We start from the raw sequence: 21,564 nt of genomic DNA, 5'->3' as shown, positions 1-21,564 counted from the left end.
TTTTGTTTTTCTTTTTCTTTTCCCTTTTTAGAAATTTATCCAGGCCCATTTCCCAGGGCTGAGCACTTAAGTTGCACTGAATTGATTGCTGGGGGCTTGGTATTTTGAAAAGGAGAGGGGTTGGTCCTCAAATGCACTTCAATTGTGATTGCCCCCCAAGAATCAAAATTTGTCTGCAACAACTTCAACATCATTTATTCAACACTTACCACTTGGAGCTCTAAAACAGAAAAGGCTATCTTTTGCCACCACCAAGTCTCCCTCTCCTGAGTGAGATTCCAGGCCAAGGGCTCTCACACAGGCTCCACCATCTCTGTCCTTGCTTAGGGGCTTCTATCATCACACGTTGGATAGTGGGGGATCCTCCATTCCCAGAAGAGGCCAATCTCTTGCCCTTAAAAAGTAGCAGTTGCTAGTTCTTTTGGGGGAGTAAGAACCACACCCCCAATACACACAAGCAATGCACCTGTTTATTTATTTACTTATTTAGAGACAGGTTCTTACTCTGTCACCCAGGCTGGAGTGCAGTGGCACGATCACGGCTCACTGCAGCCTCAACCTCCAGGCTCAGGTGATCCTGCAACCTCAGCCTCCGAGTAGCTGGGACCAAAGGAGCACAACACCATGGCCTGGCTAATTTTTTTTTTTTTTCCAGAGACAGGATCTCATCATGTTGCCCAGGCTAGTCTTAAACTCCTGGACTCAGGCCATCCATCCACCTCAGCCTCTCCAAAGTCCTGGGATTATATGTATCAGCCACTGTGCCTGGCCACTCTTTTCTTGTAATAATAGAATTGATTATTTACTCATTTAGTCAATCAACATTTATTGATCACTTATTATGTACCAGGCACTGGGATAAGATGAGCGTAAGTCACTCACAGAAAGAAAGAAAACTAGCAAATAAGACGATTACAATATGATGTAAAAAATGCTAAGCCAGAGATATAGGAAGGTCCTATGGGGTCCTTCTGTCACCTCCTCTTGCCACATCCCTACCCTTCACAGGCCTTCCCTCCAGCTTCCTGTCCCCACTCCCCACTGCAGATCCCCTGGATTTTGCCTAGAGCTAAATGGGGAGATGGGCCCTCTGGCCCTGACCTGACTCCAACCCAACCACAAACTGGAAAGGAGCCTTTCTGAGAGGGGATCACTCTGAGAAGAAAACACATAGGAATGAAGCGAAGTCCACAAATGTGCCACCCGTGCTAGTGCTCAAGAAAAGTTTGCAGAATGGATAAATGAAGGATCAAGGAATTAACAGACAAATAACTGAATGGTGGCTCAATAGATGACTTCATGAATGAATCAGAAAATAAACTTCCAATCGTGAAGCAAAACTGAATTTTAGCATTTCCAGAGCTTGTGCTTGTTCATTGAACACCATGTTCCCCAGAAAATTCTCTACAAAGATGTTCATTTTTTAAAATTAAAACTACTTAAAAGTTCACTGGGAATTTTGTAATGCAGTTGAGAAAACTGGAGCTGCCTAGGGGAATTTCAGCGCTAGGGCTTGAAATCACTCACCCAGGAGAAATCCCAGTATAATCTGCCCTCCCGTTAGTGTTAGGGGAGAAGCTCCAAGTTCCGAGGCTGCTCATTTTACCAAACAGGTGTACCACCCTTATCACTAACTAGCAAGTTAAATGTGAATCAGATTACTGGGTCCTATCACCAACACAGTGCTTACTACTGAAGAGGGGACTGCAGGAAATCCTTCAGTGTTGCAAACAATTGCATTCCAGCATGTTCTGTCAACATGAATGTTGTGCTGTAAAGAGGAAAAGGATCAGAGAGGAAAGAGGCTGTGTGGTTCAGAGGCCTATCTGAACAGCTGATTTTCTACATGCCCTTGAAGGCTCCCTGGTTCTCTGAGATAAACTGGCTGAAGCTTTTGACTTTGGGATTTAGTCTGTGGGTGAGCTTGACATCTCGGTCCGGCTTCATTTGATAGAAACGACACATATCAGCTATTTCCTTCGCTGCAGGGAATCCCAGCTTCTCGAAAACTTCTGGGGTAATCTTTTTAAGAACAAATAAAAAGACAGAAAATGTTATAGCCCATACTTAAAATAGTTTGAAATGACATTATTCACCTTAATGATGATAGAGTTCCATAATTCTTTGTTGTTGTTGTTGTTGTTGTTGTTGTTGTTGAGACGGAGTCTCGCTCTGTCGCCCAGGCTGGAGTGCAGTGGCGCAATCTTGGCTCACTGCAACCTCTGCCCTCCGAGTTCAAGTAATTCTCCTGCCTCAGCCTCCTGAGTAGCTGGGATTATAGGCACCCACCACCGCACCTGACTAATTTTATGTATTTTTAGTAGAGATGGGGGTTTTGCCATGTTGGCCAGCCTGGTCTCAAACTCCTGACCTCAGGTGATCCACCTGCCTCTGCCTCCCAAAGTGCTGGGATTACAGGTGTGAGCCACAGCACCTAGCCAGGTCCACAATTCTTTAGCCTAATTCCAAAATCCAAGAGACTCTAAAGCTTTTTTTTTTTTTTTTTTCCCCCCATAAGCCATTTGGCAGCAAACTGACCTTTTTGAACTAATTTAGTGGCAAACCTGATCTAACTATGTGAAGCTATTTACGGTCTTTAATTATACCATTTAGTGGAAACATTCAAATATTTGCCTGCAGAGATACAGATGTGTTTGATTACAGGTTCCTGTTCCAGCCCCTGCTGGTGATGTTATATAATACATGTAGACAATAACCTATCTAAAAGCTGAAAGATTCCTAAAGCTGAATTGTTTCTGGCCCCAAGCCTTTTCAATAAGGTACTATAGATCTGTACCAGCCTTCATGTGAATAGCACCTCGCAGTGCTTTTGCCTACACTTCCTCTTCATATTGCCCTACCAGCCCTCTGAAACCGTCCACCCACCTGGACCTCCATGTGGTGTCAAGATCCCCCATCTCTGGCACCAGGCTCTCCTTCTCACCTGGCTGATGGCCCATCCATACTTGCTCCCTTTCTTGGTTAGAGGTCTGTATTTTACCTCCAATTGCCCCAGCCTTTGCCAAGGCCAGGCCCAAGCAGAAATGGAGCCCATCCCACACCAACTGAGCTGCCTTCTGTCACCTTCCATAAAATCCACTCCTTGAATCCTTTCTAATACTAACTAGATCCATAATCCCCCCTACTGAATTAGCTAAAATCATTTCTATTGGATCCAGTATAATCTGTCTTTTGCCCTCAGAGATAAACTCTGACTTTGCAATTTTACTTGGCCTTTAAAAAAGTGACAGACACAACTTAGGTAAAGTGATGATTGTCACATGCATTCATAATAATGAGAAAATTAAGAACAACCTACATGGCTAACAATAGAGAAATGGTAGAATTAATTGTGGTACATCTACTATCAGAGCATAATGCAGTTTAATGTTTTTGGAGAAGTTTAACAAAATAGAAAAATTATCATTAACTGAAAAGGCCAGAAACAAAATGGTATATTTAGTGTTATTTTAATTGTATTCAATATATACATATGTATATGTATATATAAGTATGTGTATATATGTATATATTGAATACAATAATATGGCCATCTTGTGGCCAGATGCACCCTTCCCCGGAATTGTCAGACCATTCTATAGAAGTTCCAGCCTCTGATGCCCTACAGCTTGTGGTGCCAGAGAAGCTTCAGCTGCATTATAAAACAATTTGTATACCAAGAAGAGTCAGGGACCAAGTATATGACTAATAGATGCTAGTATTTATTTAAATACAATTTAAATACAATTATTGTATTTAATACATTATTGTGTATACATTATGTGTATTGTATGTATAAAATATACATACAATAATTGTATTAAATATATACATATATACATATACATATGTATATATTTAATACAATAAATATGTAAGTATATGCTATAATATACGTATGTGTATATAATACATATAATAAATATAATATACGTATGTATATATAATACATATAATAAATATAATATACGTATGTATATATAATACCTATATATACATACATATACTGGAAAAAGACAAGAAAATCTGTCAAATCTTAACAGTAGCTATCTCTAAGAGATTGAACTATGTGTGATTTGTATTTTCTTTTTCATAATTGTCTAAGTTTTCTTCAATAAGTATTTGCTATTTTTGAAATCAGAAAAACATTGACAATTTGAAGTGAGTTTGGAAATAGAAGTCTGTGTGAGAAGCATGGAAGATTCTTCCATGTCTGTCTCCTTGAGTCGCTCTTTTGTCCATAACTTTGATATCAAATATACTTCAGTAAAATAAGGAATTCTTTTACTGCAGATTTTTGAAGGAAAGAGGCCTGTTCTGTTGTGTCTCACTTTCTGAGAAAACCATCTTCCTTTGGGGGTTAGACAGTTTCAATCAGACATTTCACACCCCCTTGAGGAGTTGGGAGGAAGTCAGACCGTGAGGGCTGGAGCGCCACCTTGTGGCGAGATGTACCCTTCCCCGGAATTGTCAGACCATTCTATAGAAGTTCCAGCCTCTGATCCCCTACAGCTTGTGGTGCCAGAGGAGCTTCAGCTGCATTATAAAGCAATTTGTATACCAAGAAGAGTCAGGGACCAAGTATGTGACTAACAGATGCTTGGAAGGTTCTGAGCAATTCAGAACAATGTCTACTGCATCCTCTGAGAATCAATACACACACTCATCCCCTACACTCACACTCTCTCTCTCCTTCCTTACAGGGTTCAAACCCACGAGACACAACGATTATATGACCCAAATGCAAATGGCCTGGGAGAAGGGTCACTGAGAAGTAAGTGTGCACCCAGGTACAAGGAACCTTGCAGATCCTCTTGTGAGCCCATCTTTGAGTGGGTGGCTGCCTTCTTGGGTATAGGAGTAACTTAATCTCTCCAAGAAATGTGTGTGTGGCTTCAATGAGATAACCAGATGTGGTTTTGTGGCTGGATTGACTCCTACACTGGTTTTCCAGAAAAAAAAAAAAAAAAATCCTTTGCCTCCTCACAACTTCAGTACCCGAGGCTGAATTGGGAATCTAGATACCCCCTCTAGAAGCACAAGAGCTGCTGATCCAAACTTCTATTCCTAATTCTAGGAAATGTTCTAGAACATATGTCAACAAACCTTTTTTTATTTTTTATTTTTGTTTTGTTTTTGATACGGAGTCTCGCCTTGTCACCCAGGCTGGAGTGCGATGGCGCAATCTTGGCTCACTGCAACCTCCACCTCCTGGGTTCAAACAATTTTCCTGCCTCAGCCTCCCCAGTAGCTGGGATTACAGGTGCCCACCACCATGCCCAGCTAATTTTTGTATTTTTAGTAGAGACGGGGTTTCACCATGTTGGCCAGGCTAGTCTCAAATTCCTGACCTTGTGATCCACCCTCCTTGGCCTCCCAAAGTGCTGGGAAACAAACTTTTCTTTAAAGGCCTAGACATAAATATTGTAGGCTTTGTGGGCCATAAGGTCTCTATTGGAACTACTCAACTCTATCAGTGTACCCTGAAAACAGCCTGTTTTCTTTTCCTTTCCTCTTATCAATACCTGCTTGGGGAAATGGCTGGTAATGCTCAATATCACTAATTCTCACTCTTCTGTAAAAAGTCTGTCCTGGCCAGGCACAATTCCTTGGAGAAAATAACTTACCCCCAAGCCCAAGAAGGCAGCCACCCACACAAGGAGGCCATTCCTGCATGATTTATAGCATGATCAGTTGTTGAGGGCTTACTAAGTGCCAGACCCAGTGCCAAGCACCTGCTGTACAGATCTCATTTCATCCTCACAATGATCCCATGAAGGAGGTATAACAACTTTTTTTGGAACATATGAAGAAACTGAGATGGAGAGGGGTTAAGTAAATTACCAAGGATCGGAGCAGAGCCAGAATCTGCCTCCTTCCCATACTGCCTCTTTTTTGTTGTGTTTATTCTAGAATCAGCCAGGCCAGCCTTCTTGGTGCCCCCTCTATCTATACACAGTCGTGTTCCCTCAAGGACCAACTCAAGCCCACGTCTTCCATGAAACCTTCTTCCACTGTTTTCTGGTCACCTATAGCACTGATAGTCTGAACAACACAATTAAGCACCTATAGAGTTATGTGTTATAATGATCATGGTGACTTGATGGGCATCAACATTTTCACTCCAACCTTGCTGCAAATTCCTTAAAGTAGCACTGGGTTCATCACAGAGACTCGATACATCACTGCTATGTGCCAAACACTATGATAAGCCCTTTAAATATATTCTCTGTAATTTGCACAGGAACACCCGAAGTAGATACTATCATTCCCCACTTTGCGACTGAGGAAGCTGAGGCTCAATGAAGCTAAGTGCCTTGTTCCACATCAGCTAGTTCTGGCCGACCGAAGTGGTCAGCAGCAAGGGCTTATGAGAGGAGTTGGGATTGTGTGTGTGAAAAGGCTGTATCTCAATCTTCACATTCTAAGTTCTTTCCACTCAAAAGTAATTTTACTTTTACAAGTCAATTAACCCTAAGCCAAAGAAATAAAGCCGTATGAGAGAGATTCTACTGCTGCAATCAACGAAGTTAGATTTATGCAACCACAGTCTTTCTCAATTTCTTCTGAAAGTTTAAGTTCAATCCTGCCTAAATCCACAGTCTACCAAAATTTGTAAGTCAGTGGAATGTTAACCAAGGTAGTCTCTTGTGATCACATGGATGTTCCCCTAAGAACTCACCTTTGCATCTCGGACTTTCTTCCCCAAAACCTTGGACAAAACATCAGCATATTGCTGTACTGTTAGTGCTTCTGCACTGAGCCCCACGGCCTTGCCTAAAAATTCCTCTGGAGAATTAAAAATGTTAGAGACCGCTGCTCCAATATCAGCAACAGAGATACCATCCATTGGTACATCTCCCATTGGCACAGCTAATTTAAAAAAAAAAAATAGAAAAAGATAAGCAGTTAATTATATCACATCCTTGGTAGGTCCCACCAACCCAAACTAATCAATCACTTAAACAAAAGGTGTGGGAAGGCAATGTAAAACCCAGTGGCCACAACCTATACACAGTTACAAGGTTTTGTTTGAGAAATTACAGGTCGAGTGCAGTGTCTCACACCCGTAATCCCAGCACTTTGGGAGGCCGAGGCGAGCACATCACCTAAGGTCAGGAGTTCGAGACCAGCCTGGCCAACATGGCGAAACCCTGTCTCTACTAAAAATACAAAAATTAGCCAGATGTGATGGTGCGTGCTTGTAATCCCAGCTACTCCGGAGGCTGAGGCAGGAGAATTACTTGAACCCAGAAGGCAGAGGTTGCCGTGAGCCGAGATCGTGCCACTGCACTCCAGCCTGGGTAACAGAGCAAGACTTCATCTCAAAAAAAAAAAAAGAGAGAGAATACTACAGTGTATGGATATTGATTAACAAGAGCAACTATTTACTAAATATCTGCTGTATGTAAAATATGATTAAACATATCTCCAGCCAAAACTTCTGCTGAATTCCAGACTCATGTGTCCCACTACGTACTCAAATCCTTACTTGACTGTTCTATAGACATCTTAAACTCAACAGACCCCAAACTGAACTACACTCCCCAACAACTTCCCTACAGCCTCCCACCTCAGCTAATGGCAACTCTATCATTCTGATTTCTCAGGTCACAAATCTTGCAGTCAGCCTTGACACTTCTCTCACATCCCATATCCTGTTTTTTTTTTCTTTGGAAATCATATGCACGATATGTACAAAATCTGGCCACTTCTCATCATCTTCAATGCTACCACCCTGGTCCAAGCCACCATCATTCGTGACTTGAGTTATTGCAAAATTTGTCTCCTTGTTTCCACTCTTGCCCTTTCTTTTTGTTTTGTTTTGTTTTGTTTTGTTTTTGTTTTTTTGTTTTTTTGTTTTTGTTTTTGTTTTGAGACGGAGTCTTGCACTTTCGCCCAGGCTGGAGTGTAGTGGCGCGATCTCTGCTCACTGCAAGCTCTGCCTCCCGGGTTCACCCCATTCTCCTGCCTCAGACTCCTGAGTAGCTGGGACTACAGGCGCCTGCCACCAAACCCAGCTAATTTTTTGTATTTTTAGTAGAGACAAGGTTTCATCGTGTTAGCCAGGATGGTCTCGATCTCCTGACCTCATGATCCGCCCGCCTTGGCCTCCCAAAGTGCTGGAATTACAGGCACCCACTACCATACCAGGCTGATTTGTGTATTTTCAGTACAGACAGTGTTTCACCATGTTGTCCAGGCAGGCTGTCAGAAATGCTATAACAGCCAAGGTGAAGTGGCTCATGCCTTTAATCCCAGCACTTTGGGAGACCGAGGGGCGGATCACGAGATCAGGAGATCGAGAGCATCCTTGCTAATACGGTGAAACCCCGTCTCTACTAAAAATATGAAAAAAAAATTTTTTTGAGACAGAGCCTTGCTCATCACCCAGGCTAGAGTGTGCAGTGGCGTGATCTCAGCTCACTGCAACCTCCGCCTCCTGGGTTCAAGCAATTCTTCTGCCTCAGCCTCCCGAGTAGCTGGGATTACAGGCACGCATGCTCAGCAAATTTTTGTATTTTTAGCAGAGACGGGGTTTCACTTTCTTGATGAGGCTGGTCTCAAACTCCTGACCTCATGATCCACCAGCCTCAGTCCCCCGAAGAGCTGGGATTACAGGTGTAAGCCACCGCGCCTGGCCAAACTCTTGCCCTTTCATAGTCTCTTTTCAACATAAAAATCAGAGTGACCCTGTAAAAAACTCAGCTCAGGTGAACGTTACATCTGCTCAGAACCTTCTTTTTTTTCTGAGATGGAGTCTCGCTGTGTCACCCAGGCTGGAGTGCAGTAGTGCAATCCCAGCTCACTGCAACCTCTGCCTCCCAGGTTCAAGTAATTCTGCCTCAGCCTCCCCAGTAGCTGGGATTACAAGCACCTACCACCATACCCAGCTAAATTTTGTACTTTTAGTAGAGACGGGGTTTCCTCATCTTAGCCAGGCCAGTCTCAAACTCCTGGCTTCAAGTGATCTGCCTGCCACGGCCTCCCAAAGTGCTAGGATTACAGGCGTGAGCCACCGCACCTGGCCCTGCCTGCTCAGAACCTTCTGATAGCTCTCTGTGTCTCTCAGAGGAAAAGCTAGTTGTTTACGAAGCTTACACAACCAGACCCTCTGTTAGTTCTGACTTCACCTTCTACTACCCTCCCGTCCCTCATTCTATTTCAAACGATCCTGTCACCTAAGCCTCCTGAGTAGCTGGGACCACAGGCCACCCCTCCCAGCTTCTGATGAGTGTTAATTCTGAATCAAGGAAGAAAGCCTGAATTGTTGTCATTGGTATTTCCACATTCCATCTACTGCACAAAGGCCACCTCTGACCATGGCCACAGAAAGTGTCCCCAAAGGGAAGGGGAATGCCAGCCAGTGGACCAGCAGCATTGGAATTACCTGGAGCCCTTGTTAAAACTCCCAGGTGTCAACCCAGACCTATGGAATTGGACTCTGTGCAGGCAGGGCCTGGGAACCTGTCTCCCAGGCAGGTCACAGTCCCTCTAAGCTCTAATTCTGACCATGGGACCCAGATCAGAAGAACACTTTTCCTCCATTGTTGCCACAGAAGGTCAGATGGGTGAGCTAGAAGGGCTCTTAGAAGTCATCCTGAGGCTGGGCATGGTAGCGCACACCTGTAATCACAGCACTTTGGGAGGCAGAGGCGGGAGGATCACTAAAGCCCAGGAGGTCAAGACCAGCCTGGGCAACAAAGAGAGACCCCATTTCTACAAAAATAAAATAAAATAAGAATTGGCCAGATGTGATGGTATACCCCTGTAGTCCTAGCTACTCAGGAGGCTGAGGTAGGAGGATGCTTGAGCCCAAAAGTTCGAGGCTGCACAGTGAGCAATGAAACCCAGTATGGGCGAAAGACCCACTGCATTCCAGCCTGGGCAGCAGAGACCCAGACTCAAAAAAAAAAAAAAAAAAAAAAAGTCATCTTGTCCAATTTTCCCATTAAACCTGAGGAAACTGCCAGCCATGGTGGCTCACACCTGTAATCCCATTATTTTGGGAGGCTGAGTTGGCCGGATCCCTTGAGTTCCGGAGTTTGAGACTAGCCTGGTCAACATGGTGAAACCCTGTATCTATTTAAAAATGCAAAAATTAGCCAGGTGTGGTGGCGGGTGCGTGTAATCCCAGCCACTCAGGAGGCTGAGGCACAAGAATCGCTTGAACCCAGGCTGTGGAGGTTGCAGTGAGCCAAGATCATGCTGCTGCACTCAGACTGGGCGACAGAGCAAGACTCCATTTCAAAAAATAAAAATAAAAATAACCTGAGGAAACTGAGGTTGGAGGTCACATAGCTAACTCCAGTACTTACATTAAGGAGGCTCAGTATGTTAAGATTGGAAATGTAACCCTTTGTGCTTCTGATCCCAGATCTAGTTCTCTGCCCTAGAAGAGCAATTTAGTGTAGTGCCCTAGAGAAGCCTAGGACAATTTGGCATCCCTCTCAGCACTTCACACAGAGCTAAACACATAGAAGGCACTCAAATGGTAGGTGTCCACTGCAGAGGGGCAAGAAGGGAAAGAGGGAGGCAGGTGAGTGGAGAGGAGGGCAACCAGGTGCCCGGTGAGCTTTCATTTCGTTTTACCCAAGGTGTAGTAATCTCCATCAGAGGCTTTCACGGGCCGCCACGCCGTGAGAAAGTTTTCAAAGTAGGCCGCCACGCGGACACTGGTCATGGGGATGCCAATGGACCAAAAGTACTCCTCCACCTCGCCCTTGCTGTCAAAGTGCGGCACCTGCAGCTTGCCATCCGTCAGCCGCTTGACGTTCTCCAGGCCGCTGTAAACCACGTGCTTCAGACCCAGATGCTTGGCGGTGTCTGCCACCAGCTTCCCCTGAGGGTCAAAAGTAAATCCTCATATAGGCCGCTGTATTTGTATTTGCATTCGGACAGATATTCAGAGCAGAATCTCCTCCACTCCCCTCTCCCTCCCTGCCCCCTGCTTTTTTTTTTTCAGACAGAGTCTCATGATTTCCACTCACTGCAACTTCTGCCCCCTGGATTCAAGTGATTCTCCTGGCTCAGCCTCCCGAGTAGCTGGGATTACAAGTGGGCACCACCACGCCCAGCTAGTTTTTTGTATTTTTTAATAGAGATGGGGTTTCACCATACGGCCAGGCTGGTCTCAAACTCCTGATCTCAAGTCATCTGCCTACCTCGGACTCCAAAACTGTTGGGATTACAGGCCTGAGCCACGGCGCCAGGTCCACCCGCTCCTTTTCTTATTACCCTCATCCCTATGGAGAGGAAGCTCTACCAGCCTCAAAATATATTCAATTTACCTTATGAGAGGCCACCACACCAGCATTGCTGAGCAGAGGCTCCACTCCAAAACCCCCAACTCCTCAGCCTGCTCCCATGGGGGCTGTCAGCAGAACACCGGAGGTGGGGGAGTAGTAGAATAAGAAATTAGGGAGGGGGCAGAGGAGAAAGGAACCCCAGATACCTGTCTGAAGCTAAGAAGCAACCTGGTGGCAACTGGCCAGGAAGAGATGGCCTTTTTCTCTGGGCTCAGTGTCTTTGTGATCAACTGCAATCGCATTTATTTATTTTCTATAATTGTGTCTAGTAATGGACTATATCTACACACCATTTGGATATTGAGGGCATAATGGAGGCGTACATACACACACACAAACACATAAGTATATATATTCTCTTTTTTGTGTGTTTTTAGGTCCAAATTTTCCAAAGCACTTTCATCTCTCTCTTCTTTTTTTCCTTCCTTTTTGCGTTTTCTTTCTTACTTTTCCTTACAAAACCTCATGCAGCAGGCAGAGAAGACATAATTGACCTGGGTTAGCAGAGGCAGGAAGTGAAGCCGAGAGGTGACTTGTGCCCCTCCGTTTCCTAGTAAGTGAATATCAGAAGTAGAATTCAAGTCTCCTAAAATAAGCCCTTCCAGAGTTTATCACTAAAACACAGGCTGTGAATGGTATCATTAATTCAAGAGACATTCCTGGAACAGTTTGATCCTGCTCTCGATTGTTTGAATTGTACCATTTCTTCAAGTGGCTAATACCATCCATTATATTTTTTTAAATGTAATCTTCATTTTTTCTCAAATGTATACACATACATAGTTTAAAATTTCAAATAGTACTGTCATGGGTTGGGAGGGAACGGATCTTATAGTGAAAAAGAAATTCCCAAGAGGCTGAGATGGGAGGATTACTTGAGCCCAGGAGTTCAGGACCAGCATGGGTAACATAGTGAGACCCTGTCTCTAAAAAAATAAAATAAAACAAATAAAATAAAATAAGTTCCCTGTGCCCCATGCTGATTACTGTTCTCCAGAAGTAACACTTCAATTTCATTTAGCTGTTTATTTTTGTAAATGTTTATACCACTAATTCTCGATTTTTTCAATTTGAAATATCATCAACTAAATTCCTACTATGAAAGATGAGGATTTAATTATTCTCTCTCACTCACTCGCTCTGTCTCCTCTCTTACTCACTCACGTTGTCCACCAGCACCACCACCACCACACATATACACAATTCCCTTTTTTCATTCTCCCAATCATTGTTTTTGGCTAGATCAATATTTAGTGCTTACACACAGCTGAAGCTGAGTTATGTGATATTCTATGGTTACATTTATTTCTTCTTTTTCTTTTTTTTTTCTTTTTTTTTTTTTTTTTTTGAGACGGACTTTCACTCTTGTTGCCCACACTGGAGAGAAATAGTCCGATCTTGGCTCACTGCAACCTCCAACTCCCAGGTTCAACCGATTCTCCTGCCTCAGCCTCCCAATTAGCTGGGATTACAGGCATGCACCACCACGCCCGGCTAATTTTGTATTTTTAGTAGAGACAGGGTTTCATCATGTTGTTCAGGCTGGTCTCAAACTCCCAACCTCAGGTGATTCATCCGCCTTGGCCTCCAAAAGTGCTGGGATTACAGGCGTGAGCCACTGCGCCCAGCCTACGTTTACTTTTTCTACAAACTTTCATTTTCCCTGAATTTAATTTACTGTGGGTTTGTTTGCTCATTTATTTCTTTTTCTATGTTCCCATCCCCAAATTATCTATCTGAAGTGTAAATGAAGTGTAAATTACATCTTTATTCTTTCCGTTTCACTCTCAGACTAGCCTCAAATTTGGGGATACCCTTGCTACCACCCCCCATGCCATGTACAAACAAATAGTGAGAAGTACATAATCCAATGACTAGCTTCATTAAACGGTCACTCTGGAATATTCAAGGTCTTGAGACCTAGACAGATGCTACATAACATTAATTTTACAAAGATACCTTTAACAAGTACTTAAAGTACATGTTTTTTATAAATGCCAAAGGGGATGTAAGACATATATTTGCCCAGATTGAAGGCCTGTCCCCTTCTAGGAAGGAAAGAAGCTGCTAGGGAGAGTAAGAGGAAAGGGCTCAAAGGAAAAAAGAAAGAATTTGGTTTCTACCTGAAACACTTCCTTATCTTTGTTGAGAGCGTCCCAGAAGTTGGTCACCAAGAAGACCCCATAGGCACCTTTTAAGGCACTGTCCACGGATGCTTTATCATTCAGGTCACCTTTTACCACCTCAGCTCCAAGGCGCTGGAGCTCCAGGGCTTTTGGTCGAGTTACATCCCTGGTCACTGCTCTCACTGCAAATTTTTTGCTCTCCAAAATTGCCCTGGCCACAGAGCCACCTTGAGCTCCTGCAGGGTCAAAGGAAGAAGAAACACAGGAAGGATCAAGAAGAATGTTCACTGAAAGAAGGCCAGAAATCCCATGATTCAGAGTAGAGCTGCTGTAGTACCTACTTCAGAGGGTGCTACATGGCACTTCACATATCCCCATGGCTTTCAAACTAAGTTCTTTGTGGCCTCTTAGGAGGCATTTTTGCAGAGGACATGGGAAGAGAGAAGTGGGAGAGGCTTGAGGCAACAAGAAGGGCAAGTGAGCAGGGTGTCAAAATTAGGGATGTCCACAGGTTCTCCAAATTCAACAAGGGAAATTATTCTACTTTTACCCGGTTGTAGATCTTATGTTGGGGTTATTCAGACAATTCATCAAAAGAAGTTCCTGTGCGCTCTCTCTCTCTCTCTCTCTCTCTCTCTCTATATATATATATATATATATACACACACACACACATATACACACATATATATATATGTTTGTTTTTTTTGAGACGGAGTTTTGTTCTTGTTGCCTAGGCTGGAGTGCAATGGTGCAATCTCAGCTCACTGCAACCTCTGCCTCCTGGGTTTAAGCGATTTTCCTGCCTCAGTCTGCCGAGTAGCTGGGATTACAGGCATGTGCCCAGCTAATTTTGTATTTTTAGTAGAAGCGGGGTTTCACCATGTTGGTCAGGCTGGTCTCAAACTCCTGACCTCAGGTGATCCACCCACCTCGGCCTCCCAAAGTGCTGGGATTACAGGCATGAGCCACTGTACCTGGCCCTGGTTTATATTTTTTTAGAAATTTAAAAACTTGTAAACATTTTTTACCACATTCGAGGCCGATTATGATATGATCATTACTTGCCTGATTTATTCACCCTGCAAATATTTATGGAATATCCTGTGATATAGGCCAGGTGCTATGTTGGGTTACTAACATTTGGGCTCCTCCATCACATTGGCTGGATACCTGTCCTGGATACTTTTTTGTGCTTCCACCTCCATATTCACTTTCTCTGTTCTACTTAGTGCACTCAACAGTTGATCCTCATGGAGTCCCTCTCGTGCCCTCAGGTTGGGTCTAGGCAATGAGAGACATCAGCCAGAGACCCAAGGGCAAGAGAGATGACCCCTTTCACATCGCTACTGTCCCCAAGTTCTGGTCATCTCTCTTGCCCTTTTCTCCTTCCTCTTGTTGCTTACTTTTTCCTTATTGCTGTCTTCCTTGTCCACTGTTTTTAAATTGTTCTCAGCTTCTCTGAAGGAGTGTGGCACCTGTTTCTTGTGGGACCCCAGTTAATACACCACTGATAACCCTATAGGAGGGTCAGGGGTTATTCAGTGAGCTCTGTCTTTGCACACAGGGTTTCATAGTAAATTTCATAGTAAATTGTCTACTAGTAAATATGAACAGTCAAAGTTCATCATATGTTTGAGGAAAGCCTCCAACATGAAAGGCAAACCCAAAATAAACAAACTGATGGAAACAGAAACAGTCCAGAGAACTGAATAAAAAAATTAAAAAGAATTAATATCCTCTGGGGCCGGGCACAGTGGCTTAATCCTGTAATCCCAGCACTTTGGGAGGTCGAGACTGGCTGATCACTTGATGTCAGAGTTTGAGACCAGTCTTGCCAACATAGTAAAACCCCATCTCTACTAAAAATACAAAAATTAGCCAGGTGTGATGGCGAGTGCCTACAATCCCAGCTACTTGGGAGGCTGAGGCAGGAGAAGCATTTGAACCCGGGAGGCAGAGGTTGCAGTAAGCCAAGATCTCGCCATTGTGCTCCAGCCTGGGTGACAGAGCAAGACTCTGAATTAATATCCTCTGAGATTAGAAAAGGTTTTGCATTCCAGATGCTATATCAGCCCAAAAAGAGGAGAAGAAGAGACAAGAGAAAGAGAGCAAGCAAGAAGGAGGAAAATAATTAGAAGATCAAGCCAGGGGAATTACAGAATGAGAAAACAGATGGAGGTATTGAAATTATCTAAGAAAATAGTAATTTCTCTGAGTCCAAGGATATTAACTGAGCTTCCAAATTGAGAGGTCACTGAGTGCCCAATACATTGACAAATGAATTCCCACTTTATGCACATCACTGTGAAATTGCAGAACACTGGGTGCTGGTTTGGATATTTGTCCCCTGCAAACCTCATGTTGAAATGTGATTCCCAATATTGGAGCCTAATTGGAGGTGTTTGGGTCATGGGAGCAGATCCCTCATGAACAGATTAATGCCCTCCCTCAGGGGTGAGTTCTCATCTATTAGTTCCTTAGAGCTGGTTGTTAAAATGAGCCTGGCACCTCCACCCTTCTCCTCTTGCTTCCTCTCTCTCTCCATGTGATCTCTGCACATGCCAGCTCCCCTTTACGTTCTATCATGGGTGGAAGCAGCCTGAGGCCCTCATCAGATGCAGATGCACAATCTTGAACTTCCCAGCCACTAGAATCATTAATCAAATAAACCTTTTTTTCTTCATAAATTAGAGAAAATAAAACAAAACCTTTTTTCATCCCTCCTAGGATGGCCATTATATGGAATCATTCACAATTAAAAAGCAGGTGAGTTGAATATTTTACTCTGACTTTATAAAATAAAAACCTAAACAAACTGAAGTACCTTCTATTTGAGTATAATTTGTGCTTTTGGCAGGGGGGTGGGGGGTGCTGGAGTAGGTGGGGTGGGTCATGGTCCTTGAAAAGGATTTTTATAGGAAAGTTTCTATTATTGTCCTGGGACCATGTTTGTGAATGACTCTTACATCCTGTGCTATGCCCTGGGGATGTAGTGGTAAACAATAGCAGGTTTGAACATGTTGGATATACGATAAAATTTATGAAAGACATTATTAATAGGTTGGATTATGGCCTAAAGAGTTCAAGGATTTACCCCAGATCCTAGAGCTGCTTAGGTAAGGATTTCAGGATTCAAACCTGAAAGTGGCACCTGCCTGCACAGAGCTTACAGACTAGCAGGGGAGATCATTAAAGAGCAATTATAATACCATGTAATATGTGCTATTAGGGGAGGGGGAAAGGGATTGAGAGAATACAGGCTCCAGAGGAGGACTTAAATGGAGCATCTAACCCAGACTAGAGGGAGGCTTCCTGAAGGAAGTGGTAACAGAAGTGAGCCCTAAAGAACAGGCAAGAATTAGGAGAGGCATGTGGAGTGTGCTGCATGCAAAGAGGATTGCAAGTGCTTTATTCCAGAGGTGAGAGAGAAGGCAGTGAATTCAGAGAACTGAAATCAGTCTGACTGAGAACTGCAGGTCAATGTCACACATGAGGCTAGAGAAGTAAAATAGGTCTACAGGGCTGCACTTTGTTCTGGGAACAGGAGATTTTATGAAGTTAAGCAGTATGTTCAGAATTACACGCTGGGAAAGCGCTCTGGTTAATAGAGAGTGTGGAATAGGATAGAGAGACCACAGGCAAGGGTACAATTAGTGGGCTTTAAAATAATCTAGGTAAAGGTTGATGATGACCTGTGCTAGAAGGGGTTATTCAGGTGGAGGGAATAAGGCAAATTTAAGAGATACTCAGAATATTAAAGGATACATTTTTAAAGAGTAAATAATAATTTATACACACACAAAATGAAAGTGTCAAAATTCTATTTAACTCATTAATTAATGAGGGAACCAGTACAATGTTATAAGAAAAATTCAAAGAACACACATATATGTAGGCAATCAAGAATGCCAAAATGCTAAAACGAATGTACAATTAGGGACAAAACCAGTCAATATCCTCTAGGCAATGATCGATTGTGGTCTACCAGACACAATTCATTTGCATTTCTTTTTTTTTTTTTTTTTGAGACAGAGTCTTGCTCTGTTGCCCAGGCTGGAGTGCAATGGCACAGTCTCGGCTCACTGTAACTCCCACCTCCTGGGTTCAAGCAATTATCCTGCCTTAGCCTCCCGAGTAGCTGGGACTACAGGCATGCGCCACCACGCCTTGCTAATTTTTGTATTTTCAGTAGAGACGGGGTTTTACCACATTGGCCAGGCTGGTCTAAAACTACTGACCTCATGATCAGCCCACCTCGGCCTCCCAAAGTGCTAGGATTACAGGCGGGAGCCACTGCATCTGGCCTTCATTTGCATTTCTATGGTTAAGAATCTGTTGCGTTATTATGTATTTGCTACAATTTATAGAGTTATAAATATCTTAAAAACAAGGAAAGGCTCACAAAACTGATAATGGTGCCTTGGGCACGGACATCCAGTCTTTTTTTCCCATTTCAAAGTCTTTCACTATTTTCCTTGACAAGATGATATCAACAGGATTTTGGTGATTAACTGGATGTGGTGATGATGAGCAGGAAGGATTGAGAGAGAAAAGTCAAGTGACCATTTATTCAAAGAGGCTGAGGGGGCATTTAGCAAGATGTTGATGTTGGAACAGAAGGGTACCATGAGAAGGTTTTGGAGGCAAGGGAGTCTGAGATGTGGGGTCAGGGAAAGGATGCATGGAGAAATATAGGGTTGAGACTAAAAACTAGAGGGGCTTACATCTTGGGCAGTAATGAAGGAGAACGGGAATGTGATACAAGGTGGTAGTAGCTGGCTACAAGGTTTGAAAAATTAATCAGATTTGAAAGATGATTCTGTTTAAAGGTAGAACATGGAGAGAAGGCAAATGAGTGTGGAAAAAGCTTCTAAGAGGGAGAATGGAAAAAATCTGAGAGAGATTTAGGAGACAGAATTAATAGAGTGACTGGCCTCTCCCAAAAATCTTATCCAACTGCCTCCCCAGTCTCTGGATGCCTAGTTGGCAATTCAAGTTTAATGAGACCAATTCAAGTTTAAGGAGCTCCTGACCTTCTCCTCCTCCCCACTGTCTCCCATATTTCAGTGAATCTCAACTTCATTCTTCCAGTTACTCAAGCCATAAAACTTTAGAGTCATTTTCAACTCTTCCCTTCTTAACCCTGATGTCTGCTCCAAAACCAAATCCTGCCAACTCTGCTTTTAAAACCTCCACAGAATCTAACCACTCTCCACAACCTCATTGCTACCACCCTGGTCTAAGCTACTATCATCTTGCCTATTTTATGACAACCGCCTCCTAACAGGTCTCCCTGCTTCAGTTCTTACCCCCTATAGTCCCTTCACAAAGCATAAGCTAAAATGATCCTTTTAACACCAAAGTCATGTCATTCCTCTGCTCAAAATCCTTTAATGCCTGCATGCTGTTGCAATCCTGCCATCCCAGCTACTTGGGAGGCTGAGGCGGGAAGATCACTTGAGCCCAGGAGTTTGAGGCTGTGTACTATGATGGCTCCTGTGAGAGTCACTATACTCCAACCCAGACAACACAGTGAGACCCTGTAGCTAAACACAAACACACTGAAAAAACCAAACCCTTTGATCACTTTTCTCTTTCAGGAAAAGCCAACATCTTTACCATCACCCTAACGCTTAATAGAGTCATCCCTGACCCCATCGCCTCTTCTCCTTTTAATATCATACTTGACTGTTGATTTTTGATAATTTATTTCGCTCTGCTTCCTGTTTTAGCCCTTGACTTCCTCCAGACAAATTCCTGTTCTCATAGAGCTTATATTCTAGTGTGGAAAGACAGGCAGAAATAGAAGAAATCAAGTAAGGAAGGGAGCCAGACATGGGCAGGGTGGAAGCAGAGTTGCAATTTCAAATATAGAGGTCTGGAAAGTCCTCATGGAAAAGGTAACATCTAACCAGAGACCTGAATGACATGAGGAAGAAAGCAATGGGTAACTGTATTAGCCCTTTCTCACGCTGCTGTGAAGAAATACCCAACACTGGGTAATTTGTAAAGAAAAGAGGTTTAATTGACTCACAGTTTCACATGGCTAGGGAGGTCTCAGGAAACTTACAATCATGGCAGGAAACACCACTTCACAGGGTGGCAGCAGAGAAAATGAGTGCCCAGTGAAGGGGGAAGACCCTTGTAAAACCACCAGATCTCGTGAGAACTAACTCACTATTGATACGAACAGGAGACAGGGAAATACTGGGTAGAAGAGGGCAGTTCCTGGCAAAGGCCCCACCCTCAAACCTGGATACCTGCTGCCCTAAGTGAGAAATAAGCATTCCTGTTTTTGCACCCCAAAAGTTGCCTTTTGGCCTGCCATGTTCCCTATCCTGTACCCATATAAGCCCCAAACCCCAGGCTCCAGAAGCAGACTAGGAGACGAGGAGACAGACAACAGAATGGTGCAGCAGAGGAGAGAAGAGAAGGAATGTCAGGAGGAGTTTGGCTGGGGATGTTCAGAGAATTGGCCAGACTCCAGGGGAAGATCATATTCCTACTCCATCCCCTATCTAGCTCCCCATCCATCCCACTGAGAGCCACTTTCACCACTCAATAAAACCCCTGCATTCATCCTTCAAGTCCATGTGTGACCCGATTCTTCTGGGATGCTGGATGAGAGCTTGGGATACAGAAAACTGTCACACTAGCCCCCTCCTTTTGCAAAAAGGCAGAGGATTCACTGAGCTGGTTAACCCTTAAACTACTTGCGGATGGCAAGGCTAAAAGGGTACACTGTAATACATGCACACTTGGGCTTTGAAAGTTATAGACACCCACCCTTAGATGCTGCCATAAGGCGGAAGCCCAAAAGCACTTGCCCCAGTTCCTGCACCTGCCTGTATGCGTGCTCCCCCTCCCTTAAAGGGTTTGAGCTTGCAGTGGCAGAACAGAGAGCCACACCCCCATCGCACATCTTGTGGCAGGGGACCAGAGAACTCTCCCGTTTCACTATCACGAGAACAGGATGGGGGAACCACCCCCAAAATTCATTTATCTCCACCTGGTGACTCCTATGACATGTGGGAATTACGGGAACTACAATTCAAGATGAGATAGTAACAGACGGAGATCATTCTAGGTTGAAGAAGCAGCCAATACAAAGGCCAGAGCCTTGTACTGTGGGGGTGTTTTGGAGGAACAGCAAGAAAGCCAGGGTAATGAAGCAAAGTGAGGGAAGAGTGGCAGGAAGAGAGGTCTGACAAGGCATTTCCAAGGCCCTGTTGCAGGGCATTAGCAGGACTTTGCACTTTACTGGGAGTGCCATGGGGCTGGGAGTTTTTAGAGGGTTTTGAGCAGAGACCTGACATGATCTGACAGTTTCACATGGATCCTTGGGAGGCTGAAATGAGAATAGATTGAAGGAGAATAACTTGATTTGATTTACATTGTGCAAAGATGGCTCTGACTGTTGAGGAACAAACTGTAAGGGAGCCAGGAAGGTAAACTCCCCGCACACTCCATCCTTGCAGACCTCCTGGAAGATTGGTCAGGCGCTGGATATTCACTACAAACCCACAGGCGTCTCACACTTGTACCTTTTGCTTATTAGGAAGTGAGTGGAGAGAAGACTTCAGAATATAGCTTATGTTGAAACGAAACTTACACCAACAAGTTAGCCCCATGATTGGGAAAGGGAGATAACGTCAGTGTCCTTGTCCTGCTGAGATCAAGTTACAAATCAAATCCTGCCACCCCTTTACCACATCAAGAACTAAAGCAATAGGATACTTTAAAAAATTTCTTCCAAAGGGCTCTTTGTTCAGCCCACTCTTGCAGGCTCTGAAATTACAAACAGGAAGACAAGAGAGTGAGCAAAGTCAGCAGGGCCTAAAAATTAAAGACTTTTTACCTGTTGCTCCAAACACTGTAATTACTTTCTTGCTGGCCATGTTACCAGGAAAAGAGAGAGTCGGTGGAGTAGAAGAACTTTCCCTGGAGCAGCAACACCAGCCGAAATGCTGTGTTTCTCCTCAGGTGAGAATTATAAACCCACTCCAATTACCACACCTTTTATTGTGCCTCTCCTTGTTCCTGTTACCACTAGCCTGCTTACTCACTGTGACACTGCAATTTTCAATTTTCTTTTTTTTTTTTTTCTTTTGAGATGGAGTTTTGTT

At 43.7% G+C, this 21,564-nt stretch overlaps 1 protein-coding gene across 1 annotated transcript; it reads right to left on the bottom strand.

The window, feature by feature from the left end:
* Positions 1-801: 801 nt before the first annotated feature.
* On the bottom strand, positions 802-21,411 carry LOC126948453 (nmrA-like family domain-containing protein 1). Its single transcript, XM_050780255.1, has 5 exons — positions 21,297-21,411; positions 13,433-13,671; positions 10,594-10,843; positions 6,683-6,873; positions 802-2,022 (listed from the first exon to the last, which is right to left on the bottom strand). Exons 1-5 carry the CDS (start codon positions 21,334-21,336, stop codon positions 1,843-1,845), a joined length of 900 nt encoding a protein of 299 aa, XP_050636212.1. The 5' UTR covers positions 21,337-21,411; the 3' UTR covers positions 802-1,842.
* Positions 21,412-21,564: the final 153 nt, after the last annotated feature.

This window comes from Macaca thibetana, chromosome 2 (assembly GCF_024542745.1).
Source record: "Macaca thibetana thibetana isolate TM-01 chromosome 2, ASM2454274v1, whole genome shotgun sequence".
In the NCBI taxonomy this organism is placed as follows: domain Eukaryota; kingdom Metazoa; phylum Chordata; class Mammalia; order Primates; family Cercopithecidae; genus Macaca; species Macaca thibetana.
The sequence above is the reverse complement of the archived record's forward strand: the minus strand, read 5'-3'. Positions and strand labels throughout refer to the sequence as shown.